The following is a 22,152-nucleotide window of genomic DNA, read 5'->3' as shown; positions in this document are numbered from 1 at the left end:
ATTTTCATTCTGGTGAATAACAACGCCCCTGGGGCCTGAGCTGTATATTGTGAGGCTTACAGCTCAATCCTGTGTAGAATGAAACATGCTTAAGGCAAAGTCAATGGACTTGAGATTGTAGGATCAGCTGTTAGCACAGCAGCAGGAGATGGAGTTGTGAAAAGGAGGTTGCATTACAGCAGCTGAGTTAGGCTGCCAGAAAATTTGAAGTGGATTACTTGAGTGGAGGGAAAACTAGTAGCCTTTTAGCTTGATGCTGAAAGCAGATTCCTGCTATTCTCTTCTCTGGCAAAAATGAAGCCCTTTGTTGATGAAGTGGATGAACAGAATGAAGAGCTCATCTATGTCAAGAGAGTTTGATTGGGAGAAGTATTATCATTGTGAAGAGCTGCTGGACAGGAGTTGGGGAAAACTCTGGATTTTGGGGGAGAGGGAGTTTATGCTCTGTGTTCTCTAGTTATGTATGGACTATTTGCTACAGAGCTGGGGCAATGTTTAATTTCTAAAAAGATATGCAGCAACTCGGATTTGTGGAAAATTAATTATTTGTATCCTCCTTAATTTCTTTGTGGGAAGGGGAGGGCAGATTGCACTTCCTCAATGGCAGGAGAAAAACACATTGTGTGTGCTCGGGCATGTTCCCATGCTCTTCCTGACTGATAGAAATAGTTGTTGACAACACAATTTGTTGACTGGTGGTTTCAGTAATTCTTTAAGTAAACTTGAAACTTTCCTGATGTGGCTGGGACTCTTAATTTAGCTAGAATTGCCATCACTTATCACTGTAGCAGTTTTCTTTCCTGAAAGGAAAAGTGGAACGTTTCTTTAACTTAGTTCTGATGTTGTAATCTGTGGTGTGCTAACTGCAAAATAATAGCAGTATTTCTCTTGTAATATCATACTTTGACCAAAATTATTTAGCCTTTGAGTGTTGTAGCTGAAGATGAGGTTACTAATAAACTCAGTGAACCCTTTATTAATTTTTACTGCGGCCGTACCTTGGATCCCAAACGCCTTGTGAGCCAAACGTTTTGGCTCTCAAATGCTGCAAACCCGGAAGTGAGTGTTCTGGTTTGTGAATGTTCTTTGGAACCCGAATGTCTGATGCGGCTTCTGGTGCTTCCAATTGGCTGCAGGAGCTTCTTGCAGCCAATTGGAAGCCACGCCTTGGTTTCCGAACGTTTTGAAGTCTAACGGACTTCCAGAACAGATTCCGTTCAACCTCTGAGGTACCACTGTATATTTGTTCCTTCTTACCTACAAGTAAATATTAGAATAGTTATAAGCTGAATAATTCTATAATAGGATTGACGAATATCCATTTTTCCTTAAAGCTACTGCAAACCATTAAGTATCTCTTTTGTATGCAGTCTTTGGCATATTTACCCATGTTGTGTTTTTTCTTAAAAATTGTTCCAGTTTAAAATTATCATTCTAATGGGAGGTGCCATTTTGCAAAAGAAAAAAATCATTCTTGATAACAGTATTTAACAATTTTTATACTTTATTCTAGGGATTCATCAAAGATGTTCATGAGGATTCACTCACAGTTGTGTTTGAAAATAAGTATGTACTATGTTGAAAAATATTACTCCCTTTATTTAGTTACATAATGTGCCATCCCCCAGAAATGCATAACACATAGTTCACTATGGAGACAAAGCGCAGGAGCTTGACTACAAATACAGTTGAATGTAAAATCGAAAGAACATACTTAAATGTTGTTGCTAAGTTCTTGGAGCCACAGTAGTCCTGTAGTCTTGGCAACTATAGTAAATTGAAACGGGTTTAAATAGAAATAAAGCTGATCTTACTGAGTTGACAATGGAGAGGCTGGTAAATAGCCACTCTGTTGGCTGCCTCCCTGTGACTAAGGCAGAGATCCTTCTGTAAATTAGAAGAGAACATTTCCCCCTCCTTTCTGGCTGTCACTGTCCTGGTTTAGGTGATTGGGAGTAAACTGCAACAAGTCTCAGTCTTGTGTTCTTCCTCTCCCCACCACCCTAATACTTGAGAGAGACCTTCCACTTTCATTTTAGAACAAACTACAATGCTGAATATCTGCAGTGAGGGGGGAAAGTATTTGATCCCCTGCTAAATTTGCCCATTTGCCCCCTCACTGTATATACCACGGAAGTGTTGTTGGTTTAAACCAGGGTAAAACTGAAACTGGAACCTATTTTGTTGGCTAACCTTGGTAAGAACAAACCACAGTTCCCAGCATTCATATGTAATATGGAACTCTAGTTTATTCTAAAGTGAAAGCAGAAATGCTTGCTCTCGTCTCATCTGCAAAGGATGAGAGAGTGGGAGAGCGCATAAAGCCAAGGCTCACCACAGCTTGCTCATAATCATTTGCACCATAGTTTAGGATAGAGAGTACCACTTGAGTCACGGATGGTTAATATAAGTGTGTGTTGTTAAGCAATCTAACAAAAATGTTGTTGGCTTTTGAATATTGAGGTTCTCTGTTTAATATTAGAGTGGACAGTATTCCATTTGTGTCCAATATTAGTATTTAAATAATCAGTTTAAAATTACAACTGTGAACCAGGGTTGCCTTTTCTTACTGACCGTGATGTAATTTGAAACTTTCAGCTGGCAACCAGAACGCCAAGTTCCCTTCATTGAAGTAAGATTACCACCACCACCTGATATCAAGAAAGAAATTGGTGAAGGAGATGAAGTGGAGGTGAGTTCATCCAGTGATGGGCAGTGACTTGTATTTTTAGAGGTACTGTTGGTCAAGTTAGACTCTTAAAACCAATCATGTCAAAATGAATGGAATTTTCACAGCAGTGCTTGGTCACTTGTGCCATGGATATAGATTAAAGAAGTCCCCTCTTTCCAGTAGCTACACAGCTGTCGCGAGTCAGTCTCCATGTTGTTATTACCAAGTAGAATGTATTCTTCATGAAAGCTATGTAAAAGACTTTTTGGGAAGACCATGTATAGTGAGGACAAGCAAGTACTGAATTAGACACACAGGACACAACTCTCAAATGCAACAGCAAGGTGCATTTATTCCTCTAGGAGGCACTGCATTGTCACCAAAGAAGGGAGGAGGATTCAGGGCTTCCTCTTGTTGCCATGGTTGGTGGATCTGTTTCTGTTCTGTGTCAAGCTTGTCTATGCCTCAAATTTGTCATCACATAATGACAAATATGAAGAAACAGAAACTGATTGCGATAGTTCAGAAAATGAAACTGATCCTATGAATACTGCATTAAATTTAGTCTCCCCTCCAATCCTTTTCTCAGCTATTCTTATGGCTCATAGACATAGAACCACAGAATTGTAGAGTAGGAAGTCCAGTCCCCTGCAATGCAGGAATCTCAACATGCGGTCCCCCATCCAATTTGAAAGCATGCTTTGTTTCAACATGACACGGTTTTGTGTCTGCATGACAATGTGGAGAACTGAGGAGATGCAGTGATTTTGAGAATACTTAATAATTTTCTTTGTTTTACTCATAAACTGACAATACCAAAGAAGATGCTAGGTTCCTTACAGTTCAGTAGTTTGTAGCTCCATTTGTAACACATTTTAAAAAGTAAATTCAGTTTGTAATTATTGTTTGACTAAACTCTACTTCAAATATAGCAAATATGGTATTTTATGATAAAGTCATACACAATACATTTTATGTTCCTAAAGTAAAAAAGTTACTTTTGATCTGTAAATGGTGCTTAATTTCAGTTTCCCCCAAAATTTGTGTTTCCTCTGAGAAAAAACTATCTCCTCCCCCCGCCTCGCATGACTTCAAAATTTCTGGAAATTTTACATCTCTACCTATTTCCAAAGATGAATTAGACACCAGTAGAAAATTGTTGCCAGCAGATTATGCCAAGCTCTTTATCCATCTGCCACCATTTTGTAATTGGCTTTATCCCTGTGCTGCCATTTTGTGATTGATAGGCCTATACAGTTTTCAGCCGTGTCATTTGAGCCTTGGGAGTAGAATGTTTGAGAACCATTGCTCTGTTTTATATAAACATATGAAGGTAGACAAGATTATCTTAAATTTTATATTAAGGGAAAGAATTTACTTTTAGAATAGTTTATGCCTGTATTTGTATTGAAACTTCTGGTGTACACAGAAAAAGAAAATCCAGCTTCCAGTAGCCATGATGTTGTTGGCTGTCCACAAACATCATTGAAATGAATCTGGGTAGTGCTAGTTTGTGAAGAGTGAAACATATTCTAATCAATATGGTTTAAATATGCTGTATGATTCCTCCCCCCAGGTGTATTCACGAGCAAATGAGCAAGAGCCTTGTGGATGGTGGCTAGCAAAAGTTCGAATGATGAAAGGGGAGGTAAGTAGGAGTAAAACTTGGGAATTGTAAGCAAACTTCATGAGGAAACATCTAAAGAAAGCATTAAACCTAAGAAAGTTTTAAACCTCTCTGTAGGACGTTATAAACAAGAGCTCTCCAAAAAATAAACTACGGTATGCAAGTCTAGTAACCTATTTACATACACTCCCCAAAATGGATGGGATTGGGTATTCTTAATTAAATTTGCTGAAAGTTTTGCTTCCTGAGGGTGGAGTAATGGCAAACACAAAAAGGATGATTCAAATATTTATCATGCTAAGTATTTAGTGCTCTTTGGGTTGTGTCCAGCTAAGTCATATTCTAGAGAAGACCTATTGAAAACAATGGATTTGTTACTTTTAAGTCCATGGGTTTCAGTGAACCTGCTCTGAGTATGCCTTATTTGAATTCAGCCCTCTAACTCAGAGGTTTTCAATCTTTTTGAGTCCACAGCTCCCTTAACCAACTACATTCTTTCTGCGGCACCTCTGTGAGGCGCAGGAGCTCAGTTACAGCCCCCCTTGCCTGTAGAGCTGGCAGCCTCTTACCCTTTTTTGAACACCCTCCCTTGTGGAGTGTTCCCTCAGCCTCCTCTCCTTCCCCCTCTGCTTGGGAGTCCTCTGCGCAGCCGTTGCTACCGACCATGGTCTCTGAGCTGCCCCACCCCCTGCCCCAAAGAGGTGTGCCTCCCAGAGGCACCATTTGCCTGCAGAGCTCATAGCCAGGGCTGCTGCAATAACCAGCTGTGCAAACCCTAGGGAGGCAGGGATGTAAGAGTGCATCAGAGGAAGGAGGGAAGGAAAGAGCGAAAGAGTCCAGCATTGCCCTGAGCATCATTCAAGGCACCCCAGGGTGCTCTGTTTTCCATAATAGCTCATTTCTGAATGTTACACCTTTTTGTTCCTATAACACAGTCTTTGTCAACCTGGTGCCTTTAAGATGTTTTAGACTACCAACAGCTGTGCTGACTGCGGCTGATGGGGGTTGTAGTTCAAAAACATCTGGAAGATACCAGGTTGACAAAGGTAGGTAATGCATTTTGCTTCCCTTATATCTAGGGCTTCAAAAACGCCATGCTCCTGTTTCTCATGTAGTATAAAGGCTGAGTTTTACACTACGATTGGTGAGACCTGGGTTCAAATCCTCCCCATATCAATGAAGCCCATTGGACGACTTTTGGCCAGCTACACACTTTAGCCCAACCTAAACCTTATTGTTGATGTATGCCACCCTTGCATTGGAGGGCTGTGATAAAATGCAGCATATCAACAAAGCTGAGGCATGTGTTTTATAAGGATATGATACACTATGGAGATGATAAACTGCTATGAGTATTTCTGGGTCCAATAATTTTAGAGGTCTTTGGGTTCACTAATTTTAGAGGTCTTTGGGGGACAAATGTGTGCCCTTTAGATTGTATTTAAAAAATTATTCTAATCTGTCCTTAGTTCTACGTCATTGAGTATGCTGCCTGTGATGCCACTTACAATGAAATAGTGACATTCGAACGACTTCGGCCTGTGAATCAAAACAAACCTGTTAACAAGAACACGTTCTTCAAGTGTGCAGTAGAAGTTCCTGAAGATCTGAGAGAAGCGTGAGTGACTACTCTAAAATTTCATTATATCGCTATCTTTTATCTAAAAATTGGTTTTCTTTTAAACAACCTAAAGCTGATTTTTTTTTAAATAAAAAAAAATCATCTGAAGTCTTAGACAGATGAAAGATGGAGTACACAGTTACCTGGGAATAATTCCTATTATACTCAGTAGGATTTACCTGCAAGTAGACACGCATTAGATGGCAATGACTCTGTTTTACTGAATCTTTAAGAAAGACAGATGGGTAAGAAGGCCTAGACATGCAGCAGGATTTTCTCAGTACATTCATACCTCAGAGATCTTGTGGTTTTGGTCCAGACCACCGCAATAAAGAGAATATCACAATAAAACAAGTCACACAATTTGTTTCGTTTCCCAGTGCGTATAAAAGTTATGTTTACACTGTGGTCTATTAAGCCAGGCCCCCCTGACTGCAGGGCGGGAGGGGGAAAACCTAGCTCCAGCCCTAGCCAGCGCCACTCTTGTGACCAGAATGGTGGCAGCAGCGGGGGGCTTCTTTCCCCTGGACGCGGCCAGGCTGTCTGCAGCTGCACCTGTGTCCTCTTAAGGAGCAGTATCTGTGAAGCGCAATAGAGCGATGTATGCCTGTAGCAGGGAGAAGTGGGTGAGAAATTCAAAGGCCATAGACTAGATTTTGATTGTGGCAGAAAACAGAAATTGCTGAGAGGCATGGAGAGGAAGAAATGGGAAGGGACCCTAGCAACAGGCAACTGGGTTGAAAGTAGGAGTTTCATTTTTTTATTAATGGTCATGAGTTTGGTGGGTAAGGATGGATAACCAGTCTCACGAGCTTCAGCATTCAAGGAAGAGGGAATTAACATAACAGGAATATCGCCATATCTGTGTCTGCACTCACTTGTACAAATGTATTGAATTTTTTTTATGCTTTTGAATGCTTTGTCCCCAAGTATTGCAGTTTTATACAGCAGCATGTTTTGTTGATAAAACTGCCACCTGAATGAATTTATAAATTGATTTTTCTAGGTGTGCTAATGAAAGTGCCCATAAGGATTTTAAGAAAGCTGTAGGAGCCTGCAGAATTTTTTACCAGGCTGAAACTGCTCAGCTAATAGTACTGGTAAGGTATATTTTCTGTTTGGTTTGATCACTGTGTGAGTTTACTTTTTGGCTAATATTACGATTGTGTATGAGGGAGAAAAAAAAGATTGAAGACTGAAGGTTATCTCCATCTTTGTATTCAGAGTAGGTCCATTGAAATCAATGCCTGTTGTTTCCAATGAGTCCGTTCTAAGCACAGCTTAGTTCTCCAAGATACCTTGTTACTTGGGTATATTGAGAAGCATTCTCCTTGTGAGTGAGAAGTTTCCTTTAGAGATTCCAGGGTAGAAAGTTGTGGGCAGAACCAGTAGGCAGAGGATCTCATGCAAGCTAAAGCCCATGCTTTACTATTTTGCCTTATGACATTTCTGTGCATATTGCAATACAAGACGGCAATACAAGGGTGTGTGTGCCAAGATACCTTGCATAACTTTGTGTACACCCCCATCCACATTTCCTGCCGCAGCTGATGCATCTGTATGGGCATCGCTTTCTGCCGATAGTAGGTCAGGCCATCCCAAACAATATCCATCGCACCATTTTGATCCAGTGATGAAAATAAATGTTTGCTGACCTTGTTTCAAAAACCAAAAACAGCAAGCATTCCTTGATGTTCTTCTGAGTAACGGAAGAAGTTCTGCCACATTTTTCCAAAACATGCAGTTGTAACAAGGAATTGTTAAATAAAATGAGGGCTCTCTAGCTATAAATTGCCTCGTAAAGTGGAAATGCTGTTTGTATCATTGTTACTTTATTTCTACAGTCCGCCAGTGAGGCAACAGTGAAAAGAGTAAATATCCTGAGTGACATGCATTTGCGCAGCATTCGAACGAAGATAATGCTTATGTCAAGAAATGAAGAAGCAACAAAGCATCTAGAAGTGAGTTGTCCTCATACTGGTTTCCGCCCCAATTTCAGCCACCCTTCTCAATTCCAGTCTTGATGTAGCTGTTCTCATATTTGAAGTTCTGCTGTAGTAAACAAACTATTTTGCCTCCTCCCTAGTGCACAAAACAGCTTGCAGCAGCATTTCACGAGGAATTTGTTGTCAGAGAAGATTTAATGGGACTTGCAATAGGAACACATGGTAGTAATATACAGCAAGCCAGGAAGGTTCCAGGAGTTACTGCAATTGAGCTTGAGGAAGATACCGGAACTTTCAGGATCTATGGAGAGGTAAAAGGGAACAAGGGGTTTCTTACCATTGTAGTTGTATGGTGTTCTTTTTCTTTACTTGCCCTAGTGGTCTGAATTTGGCATGAGCCTGCAACTCACTGCAATAGATGCCTCCCTCCGGTGTCCAAGGATCAGTGAGTTTGATAGAGACCTTTTCCATTGTGGCCCCAAAGGCTGTGGAACTCCCTGCAGTGGATCTGCAGCAGGCTGCCAAACTATAGTAGTTTCGGAAGGCTAACATACGTTTTCCAAGTGACTTATTCTTGAATTAAGTTTTATTGGTTAGACTGGGTTGCTGTTGCTGTGGAAAAATGTTTTAACGAGTTGGCCAAGTATGCTTTTTATTGGATTTTATTGGTATGTATGGGAAGTGTTCTTAGGTTTTTGTTGGTATTTTGTAATTTTCTTGTTAGCTACCTTAAGCGACATGGAACTATTTTAAAATAAAATAAATAAAAATGAGATGAGCGCAAGATTCCAAAAATCCCATAGCCTTTGCAAGGACACCGTGCATTTGCTAGAAGGGAATGCTGCATAGCAGCAGTTCCCAATTAGCTAAGTATTGAGGACCCCCTGTTTTTCAAAAGCCAAGCCATGGACCTTTTGAAAAACTTTCTATCCCTGTGTTTGAAAATAACCTGGGTGGGTTGTCTGGACCTCCTAGGGTTCAAGGAACTCCCAGTCAGGAACCGCTGCTGTATAGAAGGCTGTTTTTACTTGTGTCTGAATGGAAGTTTATATGATGAAACTCGTAGTCACTGCTTTATTTTCACTTGCACTGAAGCTTTCCTGCAGTATTTTGCATGTATTTATATCCCTTTCTGTGCACTTAAACACTGTCTCTTGTGATTGACCTTGTTGTAAATTCCTTTAGAAATCATGGTGTTTAAGGGTATATAAATGGTTGAAAACATTTGATTATTAGAGAAAGGAGTAGAGAAGCATGTGGCTACTTGAAGAAAACCAAGAAATATCAGAATTTAAAATAAAAGTAGTATAGAAATTTTCCCAAATCTCCACTTGTATTTTAGGCCACTAGACTCCAATCACACAGTTCGTAATCTCACAGTTAATAATATGAATGTGTATATTTCTTTAGCATTTTTAACTTGCAAATGAGATATTATGTATCTATCTCCTGTCTTACATTTAAATGTTAATTGACTGAAGGAGTTTTAACTGTTGGAAGGGGTTTTAATTTTTAATATATTGTGTTTACAAATGGCTTCTGTTCTTTTCCAGAGTGCTGAGGCAGTAAAAAAAGCTAGAAGCTATTTGGAATTTGTGGAGGACTTTATTCAGGTTCCTAGGAGTCTTGTGGGTATGTAATAGTGATAAAACTTTTAACATCTTTGAATACCCTCCCCCTGCCTATTCAGTATGAAAATGTTTATGTCTCCTCACTCTTTAATGACACTCCAGAACTACTATTTTGGTGGCTGATACACTGGAGTATATATAGACAACAGTGCTGCACTAACAAATGGAGTATTCTGGATTATGGTTAGAGGAGCATGGGAAGGCTATTTCCTTGGAAGAGGAAATTGAAGGAGATGTTAGTTATCCAAGGGAACTGAGTCCAAATAGATTCTCTACCCTCAGTTAATTTCTGTCGGGCTGGAAAGCAAGAGCAGGCAATCCTTTCCCTCAATTGTGCCTCTTCATCCTACTCTTTTTGCTTCAATTATTGCCTTTCATTTTTCTTAATTTCTTCCTCTTTTTGCCAAAGGAGCTAAGAAGCCTCAAGTGACTCAGTTCATTATCTCCTTGCAGAGGCAGTGATCAAGTGCAGCTCCACTCCTCTCTCCTGAGAGAGAAATTTTAAGCAGATGATACCTATTGGTGCTCCACACTATGGTCGCTTCCTGGGCTCATTCATCTGCCTGCCATCCTTGGTGTATTGGTCGTGATACTGAGGGAGAATATAAATATTTTCTCCCTTTGTCTCCTCATGACCAAGTTCTCGTTTAGCTGCTGCCTGGGACTCATTCACTCTTCTTCCCTACCACCTGAGGATAATGCCTACTGATAACTTGAAGCATTGTAGTCTTGCCCCTCAGGGTCAGTGTAAGGTATAACCATTGTTCTGCTAGACATGGAGTAGGCTCTAGTAGAAACTGACATGGGACTAGAGTGATGCTCCTCTAATCCTGCGCATCAGATGCTGAGATAAAAGGTTTTTTTTTCTACATGGTGAAACTTCATTTTGAGTAAGACTGTAAATCACTGTTTCTGATTCCATCTGCCATGGGTTTTGGATCAGTTCATTGTTCATTGACCTTTTAACTTTTCATCTTCCTCCTGTTAAGAATTGTGTGTCCCAAGTAATTGTTGTTCCAGATTAGGGGAAGGGAGCTCTCTTCCTTGGGTAACATCAACTTCTGCCTTGTAGTCTTGAGGAAGTAGACTTCCCTTTTTTTGGAATGTGCCTCTCATACCCATAAAAGAGACATGACTTGTTGAGGCAAAATATCCTCTTTTTCTTCCATATTCCTAAATAGTAATCAGTAGTCAGATCTGAGTGTTTGCTTGATTATAAACACGTTACAACAATCTTCTGAAAGTCCCTAACATGGGAGAAACATGGAATAACCTCATTGTTAGAAAATGCGTACAGTGGTACGTCTGGATGCGAACGGGATCCGTTCCAGAACCCCGTTCGCATCCTGAAGCGAATGTAACCCGTGCGTGCGTGGGTCACGTTTCGCCGCTTCCGCACATGCGCGTGACGTCAGTTTGAGCGTCTGCGCATGTGTGAGCGGCGAAACCCAGAAGTAATGTGTTCCGTTAATTCTGGGTCGCCGCGGAGCACAACCCGAAAATGCTTAACCTGAAGCGTATTCATCCCGAGGTATGACAGTATTGTGTTTTTAATGAATCCATTTATAAATAACTTTAATATTAATTATTTTGAGATTGTAAAGGGAATTTTTTTGTTCTCAGCCTTTCAGCTACTTCTGTTGATAGATTGCTTGAGAAATACTTGAGAAATCTCAATTTTTAAATTTTTTTTATTAAAGGAAAAGTTATTGGCAAAAATGGCAAAGTTATTCAGGAAATTGTGGACAAGTCTGGAGTTGTGCGAGTGAGGATTGAAGGAGACAATGAGAACAAACTGCCCAGAGAAGATGTAAGCTTTAATTCTTATTTGGAATTTGTAATACATCCAAGGGGTGGCAGGGGTGGATAAATTGTAGTGGCAGAACGATAGAAAAGCCACTGCATTAGATTATTCTTTCTGCCTAGTGTCTGATGGACGTGTCACTCACAAATGCTACTACATTGGCAGTAGGAACACAGGAAGCTGCCTACACAGAGTCAGATCATTAATCCATCTAGCGCAATATTGTTTATGATGACTGGCAGTAGCTTTCCTGGGTTTCAGACAGGGATCTCTCTGGGACTGTCTGCATGTAAAGTGGTTTCTCTTCCATGAGCTGCAGCCTTTCCCCTTAGGGGTGCCATTTGAAAGGTCAAAATGTTTAGTGGTGCCATTTGTGGGTTTTGCCAACTGCTGTCTAACACCTTTTTGGTTATTTCAAGCTAAGGTTGTCTTGGCTTCAGACTTTGGCACTGAGTATTTAGGTTATAATTCTAACTGCAGTTCGGCTTTCTTCTTTGAAGATGTCTTAATACTAAAAAAGTTGGGTAGTGTGATAATTTGCTGTGTTTATGTGGGGATGCTCCCTACACCTTTATCCACTGAGAGAAGGCCCACAGGTAGACTGAATCCATGGTATAGAAAGTTGTAGAAATTCCCATTAAAAATAAAAACAGGCTGCAACCCAGTGCACTGTTACACTTGTGTAATTGTACACTGGGTTGTAGGCATTATTTGCTTGTGACTCTCTTTGTGCTTCAACAACATTACGTTTTATCTTTGTAGGGAATGGTTCCGTTTGTCTTTGTGGGTACTAAAGAAAGCATTGGGAATGTCCAAGTGCTTCTTGAATACCATATTGCCTATTTGAAGGTAAGCATTCTTTGTGGGAAAGACAGCAGTTTCAGTATCATGGGAATGCACAATAGTATGACTTGTGTTGGTGATCAGTATTGGATCTGGAAACACAGAAGATAGCAAACAGCATACACCAAATGCTCTGAAAGCAATGTGGATGAAATCACGGTGTTTTTCAGTGCATCATAACATGTTGACTTTCGGTGGGTCTTTCAGTCTACATCTCAAAGCATTACTGCCCTGAGAGCAGCGTGCATTGAATAGTCCTAATTGAATCTTAGGACTAAAAGAGCTGTTTGCTGCTTTGAATATTGTTACAATAGAAGTAGGGGGTGTAAGTGTTAAAAAATACATTTTTTTAAAAAAGCAAAACAGTGGACTTGCTTACATTTAGTGTAACTGTCCATGCAGGAGGTGGAGCAGCTGCGGATGGAGAGGCTCCAGATTGATGAGCAGCTACGTCAGATTGGCATGGGGTTCAGACCGTCATCTACCAGAGGTCCTGAAAAGGAAAAGGGTTATACCACAGATGAGAACAACCCTTCCTCTGTACAAGGCTCCAGATCCTATAGTGGAAGAGGTAGGGGACGGAGAGGCCCCAATTACACCTCTGGCTATGGTAAGTTATGCTTAAAGATCAGTTTTGAAAGTCACAGGTTCAGTCCCCGGCATCACCTACCTGACACTCTGGAAAGGCACTGCCAGTCAAGAGTAGACAGTGCAGGAATTTGCTTCAAATAGACACTGATTAGATACCAAATTTTGACCTGGAAGCTCAAATAATTCTTCCATTACAAGCATTTCAAAGAATAATTTCACACAAGTGTTTAAAGCAGGAATAAAAGAAATTTCTTTTGTGGTAGAGATGAAAGGCAGAGGGGGTAACCTTTCAGCCTAGGACCTCATACTCTCCAGCTCATTTCTCACACGTTTGGTGCTTCAGATACAGGAGAATCTAGTTTTCACTTCTTAATTTTCTAATTTAGTTAGGTGCGTTCAATAATGAGCAATGTTTGCCTCCTAGGCAGCCCCTTGTGAAATTTGGCCTGTCTTGTTTCTGTCAGCAACAGTGAATAGTGTTCAATTAGCCTGATAGTCTAATTTCAGTAATTTATCAGTATTATTCAGTGTTTATCAGTAATGGTGGTCTCAGGGTTCTATACTCCCATCTGTGAATTAAATTGGTCTCATGAAAGGTCACATACATATCAGTAAACGGTGATTGCACACACAACCCCATTAACTATGTTCAATATTGATAGACCTTCTTGAACCCGTATGACTATTTGAGCTTTATGAAACTCAATGAAATCTTAAGAATTTGGGGCCTAAAAGTTCTCCTTCACTGGGTTAGATTGACCAATGGTCTAACTCAATATAAAACAGCTTCCTTTATTCCTCTTGAGTTCCATCATCTGCAGTATGGGAAACCATAATGCTGCTTAACTGGCCGGGCTGTTGTGAGGAATACAACTAGAAAATTAATAATAATAATAATAATAATAATAATAATAATAATAATAATAGCATCTTTATTGTCATTGCCCCCTCTCGGGGACAACGAAATTACTTGGCTGCTCCATTCACCCAGGTAGGGCACTCCTACGTTATAAAAACGTAGTGGAGGCCAAGCTGTGAATGGTGGACATGCTGCGCTTTGAATTTTATTACTAGTGTTTGATAGCTTTTAAAAGATTTTGACACTTAAAGAAATCCAGAGTTGTCACTTAACTTGGAAATCAAGAGCATCAAAAATAAATTACTCATGTGAACTTCAGAAATAGTCTTGTCTGTTTGGCAGCATACTTTCATACTTGTTTCTGCAAACATTAACAAAAATGGGTATACAGAAGCCCAACTGTAGCTGAAGGGCCTGTAGTGTGTATTCAGGCTTGTTGTCCATCTTGGTCTAAATGGATCAGATATTTCAAATATATCATTTAGTGTTAACTACAGCAAAATAATGATCTCCTAATGAAACAAATGGGTTGCCTGATAAGGTACTGTATAGCTGGTCCAATGAGTGCGTAATTTTTCTGTTACTTTATACGTAAATTCAGGTTTAGAGTGTTGTTTTCATGCCAGGCTCCACATACATGTTTCTACATTGCTTGTGAAAAGAGGTGGCAGCAAGTTCAGAATCTTGGACCTCTGTATGCATTGTGGACAAATGTTTTCAGCAGCCAGGCCTTTGTGTTTCCTCTTAGTGGGATGCTTGGGAATAATAGGCATGTTTGGAAGTAGAGGCTTCCATTTTTGTTGTTTTTTATGCCACCACTTCAAGAGGTTTGGGGCTCTCTTTTTAACCCTTTATAGTTGTCACATTTTGACCAAACTGCGGGAGGCAGTAGAGGACAGAGGTGCCTGGCGTTCTCTGGTCCATGGGGTCACGAAGAGTCGGACACGACTAAACGACTAAACAACAACAACAACAAAGTTGTCACATATTGACAGCCCAAGTTCTAATGGAAAATCCTGCCCTCCTCCTTGTTTACATGTTTTGATTTGAATTAGTAATATTGCAATTGTCCATTATATAATGGCATCATATTGTATGTTTCCATAGGAACATCTTTTATCCCTCCCTGCCATGTTGTTTCATAACTGAGCACTGTGGGCTATTAATAACCCAAGACCATCAGCAGTAGGGTTTTAGACTGACTGAAAGACTTTTTGTTTGTGTTGGCAAGGTGTTCTTTATCTGTAGCAGATTGAGATGTATGAATGTTACAAGAGTAAAAGTAGTAGTTTAGGTGTTCAGTTAGCTCTGCATCCTGTGGCAAATAGATAAATTACATGGAAATTGTGTTGAAGCTAAGGTGCAATGGAAGCATCCACAATTACATACATAAGAAGCCCCTTTCAGATCCACTCTGATATGGTTCCCATTAGTGACCATTTATGCTGTTTTGTGTGTATGAATGAAGTTTTTCTACTAATATTCAGTATTAGATTATGCAGAAATAGGTTTACTTCACATGCTATGCATCCACCTTGGCATCTAGTTTGTGCTGCAGAGTTCAATTTCTCATCTAATTTGTCAAGTCAGTTTTTTGTACGGAGTTCTGTTATGTGTTTCAGACACTGGTTCACTGGCCAGATGTTGTACATTCTTCTGGGAATGGTACTTTTCTTCTTGTAGAGCAAACATTTACCCCTGAATGTTGTGCCTCAGAAAATTGCATGTATCTCAGTGGCATTCTTCTGCTAAAATTCAAAATTGTACTTGAACAGTACTTGATGATCACTTCTCCCTCTCATTTATTGTAAAGGAACAAATTCTGAGCTGTCTAATCCCTCTGAAACAGAATCGGAAAGGAAAGATGAACTGAGTGATTGGTCCTTAGCAGGAGATGATGAGAGGGAGAGTCGACACCAACGTGACAGCAGAAGGCGTCCACCAGGGGGAAGAGGGCGCAGTGTTTCTGGAGGTCGTGGACGTGGTGGTCCCCGAGGTGGGAAGTCCTCTATAAGTTCTGGTATGTATTTGAGAGTTGTGTGTTGTGATTGCACTGAACTACTTCCCTGTTCCTTGATGATGGTTGATTTTTAATATTTTAAAGTTGAAGTATGAGATGAAAACAGTGTCAAATGAAGACGTGCTCTTACTGGTTTTGTCATTTCCTTTAAGTGCTGAAAGACCCAGACAGCAACCCTTACAGTTTACTTGATAACACAGAGTCTGACCAGACTGCAGACACAGACGCAAGTGAATCACACCACAGCACTAACCGGCGTAGGCGATCTCGTAGGCGAAGAACTGATGAGGATGCTGTCTTAATGGATGGAATGACAGAATCTGACACAGCATCTGTTAATGAAAATGGCTTAGGTATGTAAATAGCCTTATCAGCTCTGTCTAACTAAAAAATATAATAGTCACTCTTCATTTTCTTAACTAGCACTTTATTCTACTTGTTTCCTTGTGGTTCAAAACTGTGTCCTCATCTGTTGCAGTATTGAAAGATTTTAGCTGTATATTGGACTGGAATATTTTGGACCAAATATTTGGAAAGGCTGACTTTCATTTGATTGTTGTCTTAGAGATGCCTTCTGATATCTATGTTATATCTAGGGTTTTGCAACCCTATCTCTGCTACCTTGTTACCATATATGCATCCAGTCCAATTTTAGCCTTAATCCATAGTAATGGGATAGCAGAGCATACATTGAACTCATTCATAAGGCTTCATTCCATGTAGATATCTGCTATCGACTTGGTGGGAAAGTCAGAGGAGCCAGGCCTTAATTTCATATTTGTTTACTTCTCAAGAGTTAGAGTCCCCTTTGCCTTCTCTAGGTCTTAAGTAGTTTTATTGCTGAATTTGTTAAATGAACTTTGGGAAGAAGGAAATTGAGGCCAGGAGAAGAGTCCCCATTTCTTGCTCCTCTAAGGCTGTGATTCAAAACATACTTAAAAATAAGTAGGGCTTCTGTGTATGTGATTTCAGGTCCAGGGTTTATTTTCAGTGTCTAAGAATAGCCATTTACAGTTTAAGCAAATCATACCAAGGAAAAAATATTTCTCATGAGATGGGGAATTAATTTCTTTAGCCAATGTTTAACTTTCGGTACCAACTTAGTGATAACAGCTTAAACAGAGTTGCAGTTGCTTTTTCAGTCCCCTGATGTGTAAAGTTTTTTGCACTACTTAGCCATTCTGAATACTTTTTCCTTTGAAAGTGTTGTGTGCTAAATTGCCAGCAGAACAATTTGGTCACCGAGAAAGTTCATAGTAAAACTTTGCAATTGCAGATGATAGAGACAAAAAACCCCAGCGACGCAATCGTAGTCGCAGGCGTCGTTTCAGGGGTCAGGCAGAAGATAGACAGCCAGGTAACTCGAGTGGAGAGGTGAACCACCTCTGGTCACAAGCATGAAGGAATGCTCTGCGTTTGCTGTTTGTGTACCTTCTAAAATATATGTAAAGCTGTCTTTTGTAAATAATGATTGCTTAATACTAATCAAACTGCAGGATGAGAAATTGTCAGTGGGGCATGTTCTAGTTTTTATAATGAAACTAATACTGTTGCCTTTCATTTGGTGTACTTCCACTGTAAAAGTGTGCATAGACTTTACTTAATCTATGTTGAAATTAGAGGACAACTATAAATGAATGTCATAGGTGCAAGGGTATGTATGCCATGTTGCAAGTAACACTGTCAGACAGACTCTTCCTTCGGCCTTCTGGCATCTTTCCTTAATATGCATAAAAGGTATGTTAGCCAAGTTCTAGTGCTGTAGCAAACCAGGATGCATGGAGCCTTCCTGTCCTTTGAATCAAACTTACATCTCTTGCTTTTAAGAACACCAGAAATCACAACTAAATTAAAACAAAATATTGTTGCATGTTCATGCTTTGATAATTGTGGTTTGACAGATTTTTTAGAAATACATACTAACACCTTACATATTTTAAAGGTGTAAAATAACTTTCAGTATAATTCTAAGTGTTTCACCTGTAAATTCCTTGTTTGTTGTGCTAAGTATTTTTTTTTTATCTCCCCCCTAAAATGTAGTGTCTGTATTTCACTCAAGTAATTATTGGTGATTACTGTTGTGTTTGCTATATTATCCCCACACAACAGCTTAAACAAGCTGTTGAACAACAGAGGCATACCACACACAAACCATCTGCAGCTTTTGTCAAATGATGGTGTAAATTTGCTTCTGCAGAAGCATAGAATTGGAAAATACCAGAAAGTCATATAGGAGGGCTGTTGCTAAGTGGCAGAGCCCATGCTTTCCATACAAAAGGTCCCAGTTTAGTCCCCAGCATAGAATCATAAAATGTTAGGGCTGGAAGGGACCATTCTAGTCTAACCCTTTGCAATGCAGGAATCTCTTTGCCCAACTCTGGCTTCAAATCCACAACCCTGAGATTAAGAGTCTCATGCTCTACCGACTGAGCTATCCCAGGACCAAGGTAGGGCTTCTCCAGGTAAGGCTGGAAAAGCCTTCTGCAAGAAACCCTGGAGAGCCATCGCCAGTCAGTATTGACAGTACTTAGCTAGAGGGACCAGTGTCTGACACAGTATAAGGCAGCGCCATATGTTTATAGGCTTACATCACCTTCTAAAAGGTGAACTGTTGTGAAAGCATATTGGGTTAATCTTAAATTTTGGACAAGCTAATGTCTGGCGGTCATTGTCACATGAAGCATCTTCAGAAACATGGCTATGTCTGCACTGTCAGGTTTTTCTCTCTACACGTTGTGTATATAGATGTGCGATCCAGACTGCTGCATTGAACTGCACTGTGCTCTTTTCCCTCTCCAGCATAATGGTTGTACATTGCAATCTAAAGGAACGCACATTCCCCTTATGTGAATAATTTTAAGCAGAAGCAGATTGCTCACATGTAGCTCTGCAGCCCTGTTAATGAAGACCACATTAACCCCCTTGGCAATAACAGGAAACTCGAACCTGTTCTGAAGCTATAATTTCTGTGCACAGCTGTTCTGCTTTGTGGTTTTATTTTATGATTTTAATGTAATTTGTATTTTAATTGTGATACTTTTATAACCCTTCATGGGAGTATTTGGTGAAGAGCAGCCTATAAGTACAAATAAATAAATGACCCTTAATGCTCAGTCCTGAAGAATTTCATCCTGGGCTGACACCCAGGCCATGTTAGATAGATTGCCTGGCCCCGTATATCACCTTCCTCTCAACCTGGCCCAAAACCACTTTGTATTTTTCAAGCTTATTATCAAAATAATTTTCCTTTGGTCTCTTTGAAGGATATAATTCAGAAAGCTGTAAGCACTACCATAGCAAACCAATCATTTTCCAGTAATAATGCAGCCTATAAACAAAATCCTGTCCTGCTTAAGACATGAATAGGGAAACCCTTTGGAAACAAATAGATTTATTGACTTGATTAGGATTAGTTCTGAGTAAGAAGCTATGGGGAGGCTTTAGATTGCCCCAGACAATTAGTAACTTGACAAATAATTCTGTTTGTAGTTGAGAATCCTTCAGAGACTGTCAGTATACAGTACTAAATGATAAAACATTCAAAACATATGTAGACAGTTGGAGTTTAGAATCTCCGTTTTCCCTCCACACCCAGCAATCATTCCTGAAAGCTTAGGCATTTTGAGAAATGTATTGTGTTATAAAAACCTTATAAGGCATCTGCATAAATGGGCCCTGTTGGTTTGCAGCCCGTGGTGGCTGCCCAGTTCTTAAACATCAAGTAATTTAAGCAAAAATATTTTTTTCCTCTCTCCTCACAGTAACAGTTGCTGATTATATATCAAGAGCAGAATCTCAGAGTAGACAAAGAAACCTCCCAAGGGAAACACTGGCCAAAACCAAGAAAGAAATGGTAAGAAAAATTACAGGAAACAAAATGATACAGTTAATAGAAATATGTTGTCTCCTCCCGTGTGTGTATAGAATAATTTAATCATTGACACCACAACATCAGAAGAGAGTGACTATAAATGCTGTTATATGTAGTTGCCCACCACGCTGGTGCTGGTGCACACTAGGGAAACACAGTCTGGTACCATCATAGGTCTTTACATTGACATACACAGCAATATCAAACGTGTGATATTTTACTGTATTTTTGGTTTCTATGGAAGCCGCCCAGAGTGGCTGGGGAGGCCCAGCCAGATGGGCGGGGTACAAATAATAAATTATTATTATTATTATTATTATTATTATTATTATTATTATTATTATTATTAATTTTATAGGATCCTGTGTCTGAATCCTTCCCGTTAGTGCAGACTGCCAAACCTTTGCTAGTCTTTTGTCTCAAGTGGGCTGGTGTGGGGAAGGTGACGGCATGTTAATATTTTACGTAATAGGACAATTAAGGCGGGAGTACTTGGCTACATATCACACCTTCTGGGTCACACCAAAGGCCCATGTGATCCCAGACTTCTGTTCTCACAGCAGCTAACCAGGTGCCTATGAGAAAGCCCATAAGCTGGACATGAGCCTAATAAATGTAAATGTGTTCAGTGAAGAAGGCTTATCCTGTTCATCTATTATCCACCTATGAAAAATAATGGTGGTTCATGTCCCCGTTTCCTCGGAGACAATTCATGTATGGAATTCATTGTCACAAAATGGCTTAGGCAGCAAGTGTTTTTAAATGGGTTTTAAAGTAAACGATTTAATTATATGAAAAGGTAACAGAATTGACAAACAGAATGCTGTAGGTAGAATATAGAGGTACCAGAAATCAAATGTATTAATTTTTATTTAAAACTTGCTTTTCTGGTAACATCTGAATTTGAGAGGAGGGAAAATAGTAGCTTATGTTATGAATGATTCATGTGTCGTCTTGTCACTAATATTTTTTAAATTTTGTTTTCAGACAAAAGATGTGATTGAAGAAGTTGGCCTTTCTGAAAAGGCCATAAATGGCCCTGCAGTTATTTCTGAGACTGAGCCTTCCAATTTGCAGCATAGTCCTGAAGAAAGGCCTAGTACTGTACAAGAGGATGGGAATAAACAGGACGAAGCTGTGCTGAATGGTGTTTCATAAACAGAGTTCCTAGTTTACAGTTCTTTTACATTTACATTTTACAATAGTGCTTGTATAAGCTTGCCAAAGATAGAATATGGATCGCGAGTCTTGACACCGCACTTTCAGTTCCTCCATTTTGGAAAACAGAACAGGGAGGGATCCTGAAGAAATCCAATGTTGAACATACTTTGACACCTACTGTGTTATAAATATCATCAGATGTGCCTTGAGAATAGTATATGTAACATTTAAATAAAAACAAATTGCTGGCTATAGGAAATGTTATTTTGTTTTCAAAATATGGCAGAGATGTGGGGGGGATCCCTAACGTAACCTTCTTTATGAAAGCATTAGCTGCTTTTGTTACATTTTTAATAATATGCAACCACTTCTTCACCTGAGGAAAACTAGAAAAAAAAATGCAGTCTAAAATATTTTGCACTGAATTGTAATTTCTCCATTAGTTTAGTCTGGAAACTGGTCTGTTTTAATACATTGTTTTTTAAATGCTGTATGTAGTGGGGAAAATACTGCAGACCACTGGAATACATTTATTAAATTCTCAATCTGCAGGGATATTGGGCGACATTGGCAGTGACTGTTCTACATTGAGGCTTTGTTTGATTTATTTATTAAACTGTACAGTATTTAAAAATCAAACATAGCTTTAGTTAAAACACTTAAGCTGAATTAGTCATGTCCATTAAGGCATAACCAGAACTACTGAAAAGATCAATTTCCAGAAAGTTTATTCTGTATAAACTACATACGTTAGTCCTTAGAGTATTTTTATTTTTGTTTTGGTTGTTTGATGTGCAATATGTTTTTGTATGCTGGTAGAAAAATAAATAAACTTTGATCTTCCACTGGTTGATCCTTAAGTACTTGCCAAGGTCATGAATTTATTACAGCAATCTATTAAAAGATTTAGAGTGAACTCTTTGTGACAATGCTATTTACCACCTGTATGAGCTAAATGAGACAGGATGGCAGGAAATCAGTGACTAGGTTTACCTTTGTTCCTTAAAAGTTTCAGTGCAGCTAGGGATCATCTTCCTGATCTAAATTGCCCCCTACTGCATTTTACCCCAAGGAGAGAGGCAAACAGCTGCAGTCAGGGGTAATTGCAATTAGGAAGGAAAGATTAAACCTTTTTTTCAGTGCCTCAAAACCGATCATTTTTTCTTCAAAAACGTATTAAACCACTACCCAGGAGACCCACATGCCGATCCTCTGCCATGTTGTCAATGGGATCCAAAATATAATCACTGCAAAAAATAGCTTTTCACGTGTGCTAGAGGTGCATAACAAGCCACTTATTTTGTGCACATTAAGACAATTATCCCCAACTAAAAAAACTCTAGTATGGCAATAAGCTACATGAATTGGGTAACAGATTTAAATGCTACCCTACCCATGCAAATACCTGTTCTTTACCTCTTGTTCCTTTACTCTTGAGTAGAAATGTTTTTATTGATACGTTGAGAGTGAACCTGGAATCGGCATGCTTTATTGAGTATGTACACCA

At 39.5% G+C, this 22,152-nt stretch overlaps 1 protein-coding gene across 3 annotated transcripts in view; it reads left to right on the top strand.

The window, feature by feature from the left end:
• The window catches only part of FXR1 (FMR1 autosomal homolog 1), a 31,405-nt gene extending 9,900 nt beyond the window's left edge, over positions 1 to 21,505 (top strand). Inside the window, exons 2-17 of one of the 3 annotated variants that reach the window (XM_081911008.1) lie at positions 1,514 to 1,566; positions 2,599 to 2,692; positions 4,248 to 4,319; positions 5,768 to 5,916; positions 6,926 to 7,019; positions 7,764 to 7,880; positions 8,006 to 8,176; positions 9,419 to 9,497; positions 11,197 to 11,306; positions 12,063 to 12,149; positions 12,546 to 12,753; positions 15,443 to 15,613; positions 15,766 to 15,966; positions 16,890 to 16,970; positions 19,375 to 19,466; positions 20,472 to 21,505. In XM_081911008.1, coding sequence (XP_081767134.1) covers positions 1,514 to 1,566; positions 2,599 to 2,692; positions 4,248 to 4,319; positions 5,768 to 5,916; positions 6,926 to 7,019; positions 7,764 to 7,880; positions 8,006 to 8,176; positions 9,419 to 9,497; positions 11,197 to 11,306; positions 12,063 to 12,149; positions 12,546 to 12,753; positions 15,443 to 15,613; positions 15,766 to 15,966; positions 16,890 to 16,970; positions 19,375 to 19,466; positions 20,472 to 20,642 — 1,950 coding nt within the window. In that variant the 3' untranslated portion in view covers positions 20,643 to 21,505. Of the gene's footprint in view, positions 1 to 1,513; positions 1,567 to 2,598; positions 2,693 to 4,247; positions 4,320 to 5,767; positions 5,917 to 6,925; positions 7,020 to 7,763; positions 7,881 to 8,005; positions 8,177 to 9,418; positions 9,498 to 11,196; positions 11,307 to 12,062; positions 12,150 to 12,545; positions 12,754 to 15,406; positions 15,614 to 15,765; positions 15,967 to 16,889; positions 16,971 to 19,374; positions 19,467 to 20,471 lie in introns of all 3 variants that reach the window. The other 2 variants (XM_081911007.1, XM_081911009.1) reach the window with 2 other exon arrangements.
• The last annotated feature ends 647 nt before the right edge of the window (positions 21,506 to 22,152 follow it).

This window comes from Podarcis melisellensis (genome assembly GCF_964234715.1).
Source record: "Podarcis melisellensis genome assembly, chromosome: 5".
In the NCBI taxonomy this organism is placed as follows: Eukaryota; Metazoa; Chordata; class Lepidosauria; order Squamata; family Lacertidae; genus Podarcis; species Podarcis melisellensis.
This window is presented reverse-complemented; position numbering and strand designations above follow the sequence as displayed.